The 11,524-nt window shown below is 59.9% G+C and overlaps 1 protein-coding gene across 3 annotated transcripts in view; it reads right to left on the minus strand.

Annotated features, from left to right (window-relative positions):
- Window positions 1-837: 837 nt before the first annotated feature.
- RRBP1 (ribosome binding protein 1) overlaps window positions 838-11,524 on the minus strand; it is a 66,926-nt gene continuing 56,239 nt past the window's right edge. For all 3 annotated transcript variants that reach the window (XM_011979479.1, XM_011979478.1, XM_011979477.1), the window contains 12 exons: window positions 8,941-9,033; window positions 8,776-8,859; window positions 8,546-8,635; window positions 7,795-7,887; window positions 7,383-7,454; window positions 6,729-6,824; window positions 5,689-5,772; window positions 3,830-3,937; window positions 3,027-3,110; window positions 2,538-2,636; window positions 1,841-1,984; window positions 838-1,382 (listed from right to left, as the gene is read on the minus strand). In XM_011979479.1, the coding sequence (XP_011834869.1) occupies window positions 1,344-1,382; window positions 1,841-1,984; window positions 2,538-2,636; window positions 3,027-3,110; window positions 3,830-3,937; window positions 5,689-5,772; window positions 6,729-6,824; window positions 7,383-7,454; window positions 7,795-7,887; window positions 8,546-8,635; window positions 8,776-8,859; window positions 8,941-9,033 (1,086 nt within the window). In that variant the 3' untranslated portion in view covers window positions 838-1,343. The remainder of the gene's footprint in view (window positions 1,383-1,840; window positions 1,985-2,537; window positions 2,637-3,026; window positions 3,111-3,829; window positions 3,938-5,688; window positions 5,773-6,728; window positions 6,825-7,382; window positions 7,455-7,794; window positions 7,888-8,545; window positions 8,636-8,775; window positions 8,860-8,940; window positions 9,034-11,524) is intronic.

Consider the following 11,524-nt stretch of genomic DNA (forward strand, 5'->3'; position numbering starts at 1 on the left):
TGTGGAGACCCCGGTTCTTGCTGCCACGGTCCCCGACAGCACCCTTCTCATAATGCCATCCTGCAGGACCTGCCATCCAAGAGCCCAGTTGTCCCCCAGCCAAGTTCGGCCAAACAGACCCTCTCCCAAGATTCTGAGGCTTGGCAGGGAGATGAAAGTGAACAGTCCTTGGTCAAGGTAGACCCGCCTTCCATTCCGGACTTGGTTGGGGCCCTACTGTGACTGAGCCTCTGATGTCTCTTTGTGGACTAAGCTCCAGGTTCCTATTGCTTACACTCAAAGACACACACTTCTTGGGGCCAAGGACCACGCTGTCAGGGCCCGCTGAGGACACTGGGTCTGAGGGTCGTGGCAAACCTAAGCTGGCTTCTGCAGGTGAAACGCTGCCTCCCAGGGGCAGGCGGTGGGCTGCTCTAGCCCTGGCCCACCCTCTTGGAGTGTGGGTGTTTGTTCAAGCCCCAGCCAGGACAGAGACCCCTTGTTCATTCCCAGACCTCCGTCACACAGCAGCCCAGACCACCAGCCGCGCTCACAAACCTCAGCCCCTCCGGGATGCGGGACAGCAGTCAATGTGTCTGGCTCTCAGGCGTAGCAGGCCCTGCTCCCTTATCCTGCCCGGAGGGCACTGAGGTCTGGGAGGTGACAGGGAAAACTGCTGGGGGCCCCGGAAGCAGCAAGTCTCAGCCCCACACTACGCAGAGCTGCAGACACCCTGCCTTCAAAGCAACTGAGGCCCACACTTGCTCTCTCCCCGAGGACGCCCCCACCCCTTAGTTCTTCATCTTGGGCCCAACAGCGGGTGGGGAAGCCCCAGCAGACGACCAGATGAGACCACAGCACCGGGCACCAACGTTGGTTTTAATGGCATCAACACCCAGGAGGTCGCACGTCAGTTCTCGCTGGCAATGTCTAGGGGTGAGGGGCTGTGGCCTCCAGTCGGCCCCACAGCCTTCGAGAACTGGCTGCCCGGTCCCACCCGCTTCCCGTCCCGCCCCGCTGAAAAAACACGAAACGATTGCACTGACAGACAGACCCCAGAGTGCCCGGCCTCCCACACACCCACGGGGCTGTCAGAGCCAACCAGGACTTTGGCGTCACTCGGTGGTGGCCCAGGGCTGCGCCCAGGATAGTGTTTATCAAACGTGACACAGGTTCGTTTACAAACGGGGGCTCTGGAAGGTCTACTTCTGTGGCTGTAAGAGACTCCCGTCTCTCATGGCTTCTCTCGGAGCTACCGGAAGTTGGGCCTGGATAACGCTGTGTAGGTTGGTCGGTGTATTTGTAAGGAATGTGTAAGGCATTTTGGTAAGTTGAACAGTAACTTCTTTTTCCACAGAGGAGACTCAGACAGAGGTGCCCTCCTTTGAGCTGCTGCCGTCCTCCTGTGAACGAAGGCAGGTGGCGTGAAGGGGGGCTGGGCCACGAGCCACAGCAGAACCCCCTGCCCTCCCCCTGGGCCATCGGTCCCTCCCCGGACTGACCCCCTCAAGCCACTCCAGTCCCTTGGAGAACAGGAGCCACAGACCCCCGGGGCTGGGGGACAGGGAGGAGTTGGTGGGAGCCGAGGGGAAACCATCACCCTGCAGGGCAGGGGCTGGGGCGCTGGCTAAGGGGCCCACACAGGTACAAAGTGAAGACCTGGGCCAGCAGGGGGACTGGCAAGGGAACCCCAGAAGGGCGGGTGCTGGGCTGGGTGGGCTGAAGCACTCGTTAGGAAGTCTCTGGCCCCACTACCTCCGCCCAGCTCTGCCTCTCCCAGTCCGGCCTCCCCTGGGGCTCCCGGCCCAGTGCTCCCAGCAGCTCGGACTCCTCCCGCCCTGCTTTGGGGCCAGGCACGCACTGTCTTTTCCAGCTGTTCCTGCAGCTTCTTCACTGTGTCCTTCTCCCTTGCCAGCTGCTCCTGGGTCGTCTTCAGAAGCTCCTGCAGTTTGGTGGCAGCACGTCCCAGGTCACTTGTTAACTTCTTTTCTTTTTCTAGTCTCTCCTGATGGTCAGAAGGTTGACGGGGGTCAGCCCTTGCACCAGCGGGAGGGCCACCCCAGCGATGCCCACAGGACCCTGATGCCAGGGGCTGGAGCCCTCTGGGGACACAAGGAAGGCAACTGCTGGTCACCCAGAGCCAGGTGGTGACCACAGGGAGGAAATCGCCCATGCTGCCTGTCAAGGCTGTGTCCTGCGCTCTCAGCACCACCAGGAGACCTTCCTGGGGCAGGAGCCGTCTACTCTGCACTGTCCGAGGCAGCACAGGAGACACACCTGACTACTGAGCGCCAGACATGTGGCTGAGGAACGCACTTCACGTTCTCCATGATTCACATTTCAACAGCCACCCGGACTAATGGCTGCCATGTGACCATGTGACACTGCAGGGCTAGGAGCCCCCACCCCAGCCCCGGGGAGTGACAAGGGGAACCAGTGCTGAGGGCAGGTCCCGGCGGGGTCGGCTCTCCCCTTCCTGGCCCCTTTCCGAGGCCAAGAGTGGCCCCAGCCCCCGAGCAGACCCCACAGGTGTGACCCCCGCCCCAGCCCCTGCCTGCCTTCAGCTGGGAGGCCTCCTCTGTTTCTGAAGACTCTAGGGGGCCGGCTGTGCGGAGCTTCTCCAACTCTTCTTGTAACCGACATGCCGAGGTCTGAGCCTTGCCAGAGAGGGAAGTGAGACGTCTTACAAATGGCTGTGCTGTCAAGACCCTACTGAGCACGCTTGGGGACCAGAGGACACCCCCAGCCTGACGGAGCAACAGCTCCATCCTGTAGCTGGAATGAGTGGACCGGACTCACCAGTCCCGACCCCAGCCCCAGGCCCTCAAGACTCCTCAGGGATGCAGACCACCCACAGGGCTCCCAAGGTGCCTCCAGCCTGCGTTCCACCTGCCCGGGCCCCATCCACTGCTGCCTAGAAGGCCAAGGCCCAGGCCCAGCCAGGTGCTGCTGGGCACAGCCGAGGGGGCAGGGCTGACCCACTTGTTCCCTGGAGATTCAGGGCCCAGGGACTGATGGGGGCTGAGAGTCACCAGGCAGGGCCTGACCTCCTCAAACTCAGCCGTGAGCTTCTGCCGCTGCGTCTGCTCATCCTCCAGGATGGCTTCTGTCCGCTCCAGTTGCGTCTTCAGCTGTGCAAATACCACAAACATAAGCCGGCAACCCGGTGAGGAACCTTCCGGGGCCCAGGGCTCCAGCACAGGCCCCGCTCTCTAGCTGCTTCTAGCTTCCCCTTTCCTGGCCCAGTGCTCCCCTTGCTGGGGAGATGGCACCTTAGCCCCTGGTACAGACTTGGGTGTGGCTCAGGAGCAGCCGATGGGGCCTCTGCAACCTCAGGGGCCTTTAATGAGACTCACAGGACAAGAAAGATGCCTCCGAGCCCCGGCCCCACGGCCACAACCCCAGCAGCCACACCGCGGCCACCCCAGGGACAGCCCTGCCTCTCGGTGAGGGCCCGTGGTGGCTATCGCCAGGCTCAAAACTCTGGAGGGTGAATATCCTGCTAGCAATGTCCCAGCCGGGGCTGCAGTGGGAGACAGTCCCCTTCGGTGGCTGCAGACCCTGCTCAGGGCTGCTCCCCCAGCCCAGTAGGTGCAGACCCCAAATCGCGGACTCCCTCTTCGAGTCCTACCTCCCCCCACTCCTCCAGCCTCTCCACCTGGCCACCTTCCTGTCCCGTGCTCTGCGGCATTCTCCGAACCTGGGTGACCCACACGGGGCAAAGCAGGTGGGATGGAGAAGCAGCGGAGGCCGGAGCAGCCGGTGTGGGGTTTAGTCAGAACAGGGGCAGCAGAACCTGCATTCTTCCTGGGGTTAGTGATGTGTCTGGGGACCGGCTCACCACCCTAACCTGAGCAGGGTCCTGCTGGGCTGGGGGGGCCTCTGGGGAGGAAGCTGGGGCCCCAGCTATGTCACCATCCTCTACGTGGCTCTTCATTTCACTCAACTGCTGCCTGACCTGGAACAGGAAGGGGTGGGTTTGCAAATGCACGGCCAGTCGCACACCTACCATGCTCACTCCTGCAGGGACCCCCTCGGAGGACCGTGGCTGCTCTCGACAGCCAAAGTTCCTTCAGGGGACCTGGCTTAGTAACTGTGACTTAAGTCTGGGTCCCCTCCAGACCCCCCGCCAACCTGAGCCAAACCAAGGCCACCAAACCTCTGGGCTAATGAGACCCATGTGCTCTGCTCCAAGCCCAGCCGGAACGGAGCCCTCCCTGGGAGTGAGGGGAGCCCTGATGAGCACAGCCCACAGAGCAAATGAATCCCAATGGAACGGGGGGGTGGCCCCCACGCTGTCTGCACTCCCCGTTTCTCCTTCAAGGACGCAGTCCACTGCTCAGAGCCCTTTCTGGGGTCTAGAAAACATTGTGAGATGACATTCTTGCCTAACAAGGTCCCCCACCCCTGAGCTCCATCACTGGGAGTGGGTGACATACCTGGTTGCCCCCAAACCACTGGGCCTGCAATTTGAAGGGCAGGTGTCACTCGAGAGGCTGGGGTAGAGGTTCCAACTGGAGACCTGGGTGGGGCCCTTGGCATAAGCTCCCCAGGGAACATGAGTGGTCTCAGGCCCTGCGCTGAGGGGCCACCCCAGGTACGTGGGAACCCCACACATTCTTCCCTCCCTCTGAACAGCCCCTCCCAACACAAATGCCAAACTGCGCAGCTGGAAGACAACAGAAACCTCCAGGGGGTTTTCTCTGCACACCCCAGGCCTGGGCCACGCCCCCAGGGCCTGTCACCCAGACTTTGCTCAGCCAAGGCTTCAGTGAGTGGCCCCTAGACACAGGAGACCTGGCCTGGGCAGCACTGCCCTCTGGTGTTCTGGCCCGGGTAAGACCCGAATGACCAAGGGAGACCCAGGGTGTTGGGAGCGTGTGCCAGACTCACCGGCTGCTGCAGGGGGAATGCCAGCCCATTTTTATTTAAAATCTCCCAATTTCTCCCTGTTGACAACTAATTCAAGATTTTAAAAAACACTGCAGATCAAACAGAACATGTCTGCAGCCTCACAGGGTGCTGCGCACAGCACCAGTCTTGGGGCGGTACCAGATCCGGTGAGGCTGCGTGGAATCTGCCAAGGAGCTGGGACTTGGCATCAGACACCTGAGCTGAATCCCAGGAGGGACTCAAGAGGCCGCCTGCACAGGCAGAGCTCCTGTGGTCTGCCAACGGGGCTGCTCTCTGCACCTGGTACCGGGCCGGGCGTGGAGCAGGTCTTCCCTGCATGCCTGTGGCTGTCACTGAATTGATCTGAGCTGTCACTGAGGTGAGAAAAACCCACAGAAGGCACGGGACTTGCTGAGAGCCCCAGGGTGGCCAGGTCAGGAGGAACCCCCAGGCTTCCTGGTCTTGTGACGCCAGGGACTGCAATGTCCCTGACGCCCCCAGCAGACTACAATGGGCTCACAGGGAGTGCGGACACCCAGAGCTCTCACTACCTTGAACAGGGGACCAGGTAGCCAGGGGACAGGAGATGGAGTGGGAGCACGCTGGTCCCAACAGCCACAGGCCCAGCTCAGAGTTCTGGGTGAATGTGCAGGAAGGCCCCCAGAAGCTGGCCCCATGCTGCTCAATGGGTGACACTGTCCCTTCCCTAGACTTTGTTTATCTTTGAGTGGACACAGACGCATGACTGGCAAATGCATCTCACACACGCAACACCCCAGGTCACACTCCTGGCATGGGGACATGGAGGCCACCTACCAGGGCAAGCTCATCACTCTGTTTCTGGGCTTCGCTCTTGGCTGCATCGAGCTGAGATTGAGATTCTAGGAGCAGTTGCCTCAGCTTGGGGAGAAAACAGAGGCAGGTGATGGGAAGAAAGGAGAGAAAAGGAGAAAACCAGTCCCCATGAGTAGCGCCGAAACATAAAACCTAACACATCCACTTAACCAGAGCCCTGAGGAGGGTCACAGAATCGGGAGGGCACAGGGCTCGCCAGGCTTCCTACAGCTACGATTTCTTTTCTGAGGACTTAGGAAGAATGGTGTTCACTGCACACCTCTTTCAGACCTTCACAAATGTTTATTGATTATCTCTTGCAAAAAAGGGCCAAAAGTTTGAGATTTCTGTTTTTCAGAGATGGTCTCAATCTGTCATCCATGCTGTTCTTGAACTCTTGGGCTCAGGCAATCCTCCTGCGTCAGCCTCCTAAGCAGCTGGGACTGGAGGTGCCCACCACTGTGCCTGGCTAATTTTTTTTTTTTTTTTTTTTGGGTAGAGATGGGGTCTTGCTATGTTGCCCAGGCCGGTCTCAAATTTCTGGCCTCAAGCAATCCACCTGAGCCTTTCAAAGTGCTGGGATTACAGGCATGAGCCGCTGTACCTGGCCCAAAAGTTTGAGATTAACCCAGAATGGGATGCTGGATTTGTGCTTTCTGCTTCTGAAGAGCAGAAAACAGTATCAGATCTAAATCTACTTCCCACCAGATATGACATCAGCAAGCCAGGCAGAGAATCCCCTTGCGGAGGGATAACCTAAAATGCCAAATGCCTCCGTCAGGGCAGGGCTGCCTGGCTCTGCCCCTGCCCTGGCTGGGAGGCTGCCTTTTTGAAACCTGCCCTGAGACACACCTCAGGTCTGACAGCCCAACAAGGGGCCTGCAAGGCTTCGGGCAAACCCGTGAGGACTCGGACTTCAAGGCTTATGCCAATGAGAGCTGCTCCCACAGGGCTGAGAAGCAGCTCAGGGAGGACCGTAGCTCTGCTGGGCAGAGGCTGCGCTCCTCAGGGGGCAGACTCACCCCTGCCACCTCCTTGGCGTAGTTCTGGCACTCAGTGCTGGCGGCTGCCATGTGCTTTTCCAGCTCTGCCTCCAAATGTGACGTGTGCTCCCTCACCTGGACAGACACACAGACAGGCACACACGTGCACCAGCAGCCTGTGCTCAAAGGGCACTAACCCCAGGGAGCAGACTGGCCAGGGGATAGGTGAGGGCTGTCGGGAGATCCCTGAGGCCCATCAGCTACCAAGCGAATGAGAAACTAGTCGGCGGCAAGAGAACCCCTTACTGCAAGTGGCAGGCTGCACCTGAGCACTCCTGGAGGCTGACATGCTCTTAGATTTATTTTGCAAAGGTAGGTACCAAGGGTACCTTCTCCAGGGCTCCCTGTGGCGTCTGAATGGGGCAGTGGGGTCACCTCGACTGTGAAGGCCATGGCAGGAGCCCTGTTCACCAGGGCTGGGCAGGGCCCGTGGCTGTCTCAGGGTCCTCTGAGGTAGTAAATGTCTCTCGTTAAAGAAAAACAGGACGGACAAGATCCCTGGGCTTGAGAGAGAATGCCTCCCTTAAGGCACATGGTCCATGAGGAAGAAATAAGTGAAGTGCCCTCTGCAATAATGTCACTTTCAAAGAGGCTCCAGGGACAAGAGAAAGAGTTCTCTAAGCCCCCACATACCTGGTCCGAACTTTCAAGTTCTCCTTTTAGCTTCTCTACAATCTCTTCGAGATGTTTCACTGTGACCCGTGACTACAAAGCAAGGGAAAGGCTCCATCAGACATGAGCGCCGGGGGGTGTCTCCTTCCGAGGCCATCTTGGGACCCAAGCAGGACTGACCCAACTTAGGAAGCCCCAGGGGTGCCCACCCCACCCAGCTGGGACGGTCACCCTGGCACCATCTGGCAGCGCCTTCCTAGGCAGTGGCCTCCTGGAGGACGGGCTGAGCTGTCATCCCGCAACTGTGCTTCATAGAGTCGTGGAAAAGCCCCACCGAGACACACGAGTCTCGCAGGTGACAGACAACCCTGTCAACTCTCCCCCGGGCTTCATGTGCTCCACGGTGCCGGGAGGCAGGCAGGGTGGCACATACCTTCTGGAGCTCCTCCTCCGCGGCGCCCACCTTGGCCCTCCACACCTGCTCCTCCTCCTCCACGCTCTTCTGCAGGTCTCTGAGCATGCCCTCCTGGGGGAAACCGAGGTGAGGCAGGGCCCTCTCCCTCCCGGCACGTGCACTACACAGCCACATCTTCCTATCCCTGCAGCCCTGGTCACCTGCCGTGCTTCCCCTGCTGTGACTTCCTGAGCGCCAGCATTAGGTGGGGAGGGAAGGCAGCCACTGTCCTGGGAGGAAGGTCCTCTGGCCAGTGGGCCAGGGTGGCTGCAGTGCCACTCAAGGAAACGAGGTCTGTGACCTGCACGGGACCACTAGGACACTTGTCACTGCCGGGCTTTGCCACCGGCACCAAGTGTGTCAGTGGCCCGGGATGAGGAGCACGGGACGGGCCAGCCAGAGAGTGGCAGGGCTGGACTTGGCATTGCTCTTGGAGTCACGAAGAAAGGGAGTTCAACCTGGCCGTCACAGCTGCTTACCCCATCCTTCCCCTTCCCCTGCTCAGAGACCGGCCCCAAACCTTCACCTCGGCCCTCTCCTCAGCTTAGAAACAATGACCTCAGAGGGCACCACCCATTCCCTTTGCCATGCAGCCAAAGAACGGGGCCCAGAGTCACAAGGCCAGTGGGCTTTTCCAACACACCAGGCCACCTCCTGCCCCGTAGGCCCCGAGGCTCTCCTTCCCGGCAGCCTCCCAGGGATGCCCAGCTGACAGGTTCCCAGCGCTCACCGTCTCCGCCAGGATGCTGCGGTACTGGTCACACTCGGCCTGCAGCGTGCTCTGCGCCTCCTCGGCCTCCCTCAACTTGGAGGCCAGGTCCTGAGAGAGGGAAGAACAGGTGTCGTTAGCCACACACTGAGGTTTTTCTCTTGGCTTCCCGTTGAAACAACTCGGGGCAGCCCCTCTTCCTGGGGACAGGGGAGCCCGACAGAGGGCCCTTGCCAGGCAGCCACACGTACCGAGGAGGGCTCCGCGGGCGCTGGCGGGTGCTTCAGCAGCGTGGGGCCTTTCTCTTTGAGATCCTGCAGCCACTCGGTGTAATTCTGCAACAAAACACATTCGGTGAGACCCAGGGACGTTCCCTGGGAACCGTGAGGTCCCCGGGAACCACCCTCCCCTCCTACCTGTTGTGCCAAGACAGAGAGTTCTGGGAGCAGAGTCAGCAGGGCCTCCATGGTCTGTGCCTCAATCAGGTGGAGCTGCTTCTCCGATTCCTCCTGGGGTGGGGGCGGGGAAGAGCAGAAGGTTCAGCTGCGGAGATGTGGGGCACCTCCCCAGGTCTTACTGATATGCCCGGGTCTCTGCCCCAGAAATGGGACATCCTCAGCTCTTTAGGGAAGCGACAAGAATCGAAGGAGCAGATGAGGCTCCACGAGGCTGACTGTAAGCAGAGGGTTACCCAGCCTGCGTCCGGCCCATTTCAAACACACTGAGCTCTGATGAAAGCAGCATACTGCGTCAGGCCAAGATGGCAAGTGCCAGCTCCCGAGACATCTCCCAGCAGGGACGGGGTCTCCACCAGCTCTCATTTCCTGAGCTCTCTGGGCGTGTGTGCATGTGTGTGGGAATTTGGGGGGGGCCCTGGTTGATGTGTGGGAGCCAGGGCAGGAAAAGGGGATAGGAGGACACTCATGGCCTCCAATGTTCTGGAATCTAGAGCTGTGATGGGGATGGGGAGTGAAGGCAGGGAAGCCGTGCGTCTGCTGGCGGCACCGTGGTTAAGCGTTAGTGGCAGCCAGGAAGGGGCAACCCAGAGAGGCTCATCTCCAGCCACCCTGGAGAGGGAGGATCAACATTCCCCCTCTGCAGAGGGAGAAGCCGACTCAGAGGAGGCAGGGACTTTGCACCCTGTGCCATGCTGGGTCGGACACCCCTTCAATCCTCCTGGACGAAGAGCCAGCGGCCCCCATTCTAAGCACAGCAAAGAAAGGAAACAAACGGGGCCCGAGGGAACCACGAAGCAAAGCCTAGGACCACAGTGTCCCCGGGGAGAGAGGTGGGCCCTCCCACACCCCAAGGGGACAGCTGCTGGGGTCCAGCCTGTGTCTGGCCCTGCCACCACCTGGACAGGCCTGGCCTGGGACCCAGGGCGGCCTCAGGAACTCCACCTGGATCAGAGTCGATGGAGTGTAACTCCCCCGAGCAGAGTCCTGGAATGTGCACGGAGGATGCTGACCATCGGACACCCAGCCTGAGCGCAGCGCCCTCTGGCCTGACGCACACCTGAGAAGCGGGCCCTTCCTGGCTGGCCAAGTTATGCACAGGTAGGGCCCGTGCCCCATGTGGACCCTTGACCTCACCACCACCGAGGCCTCCAGTTGTGAGTCAAGGCAAGCTGGAGACCCAGAGGCCACCTTCTATCTGGCTATGTGACCACAATCAAGTCAGGTGACATCTCTGGTCACAGCTTCATTTACCACATGGTAGCCAGACAGTTTCTGAGGTCACTGGAGGCTACAAGGCCAAGATTCTAGGAGTCTAACTATAGCTCTCACAGTGTGGCCTGAGGCCATCCTTCACCTCCTGCCCCAGCTAGTGGTCCTCATCTGACACAACCCTCGGGCTTCCTGGGAGTCGCTGCAAAGCTCCTGCCGTTGGGGCAGACATTCCCGTGAGGGAGGCTGGGAGGCCAGGCCCTTTCATGAGGTAGGAAAACGTGTGTGACCTCAAAGTGTGGACGAGGCCTTTAGTTGTGGCTGCTGCTGGCCATGTCCCCCGGCCAGAGCCTCCTCACTGGCTCCTGGACAGCCCTGCGCCCCAGAGGCAACCCGTGGGCTCAGACACTGGGAGACGCCTGTACACATCCCACCTGGACGGTGTGGAGCGCGGGGCCAACGTGGCCCCCGATCCCCGAGTGCTCGCTACGAACAATGTCCTCCCCTCTGGGACTTAAAGACTCTTCATGGGACTGGGCACAGTGGCTCACGCCTGTAATCCCAACACTTTGGAAGGCCAAGGCAGGCAGATCACTTGAGGTCAGGAGTTGGAGACCAACCTGGCCAACATGGCAAAACCCCGTTTCTGCAAAAAATGCAAAAATTAGCCGGGCTACTTGAAAGGCTGAGGCGGGAGAATCGCTTGAACCCAGGAGACAGAGGCTGGAGTGAGCTGAGATCACGCCACTACACTCCAGTCTGGGCGACAGAGCAAGACTCCATCTCAAAAAAAAAGAAAATACTCCTCCCGGAGCCCCTGGGCCACGACTCCAGAGGCCCAAGCAGCAGAATCACCCCGACAAAAGGACACACAACAGAAATAACACTACAACAGGTCACCAAGACAGTGCAGCCTCGGGCTCATGTCTCCAGTTCCACCCCAGCAGCTCTGCACCCTCAGCCAGAGAGATCAGCACGGAGAAGCCCATCAAGGGGGCACCCCCATCCCTCTCTCAGGGAAAGGAGCAAGTGAAGAAGGGAAGGAGGGCAGGGAAGGAGGTGGGAGGGGGGAGGCGGATGTAGAGCCGGGGTCTGGTGTGGACTCAGGAGCTCTGAGGCCAAGGCCACTCTGTGTGCACTTAGTGCATCCTAGTGCACCTGTGCGTCTGTGTGTCCTAGTGCATCTGTACGTCCTAGTGCCTCTGTGTCTGTCCTAGTGCATCTGTGCATCCTACTGCCTGTGTGTCTGTCCTAGTGCGTCTGTGAGTCCTAGCGTGTCTGTGCATCCTAGTGCATCTGTGTGTCCTAGTCTGTACATCCTAGTCCCTCTGTG

This window comes from Mandrillus leucophaeus, unplaced genomic scaffold, assembly GCF_000951045.1.
Source record: "Mandrillus leucophaeus isolate KB7577 unplaced genomic scaffold, Mleu.le_1.0 Scaffold202, whole genome shotgun sequence".
NCBI lineage: Eukaryota > Metazoa > Chordata > Mammalia > Primates > Cercopithecidae > Mandrillus > Mandrillus leucophaeus.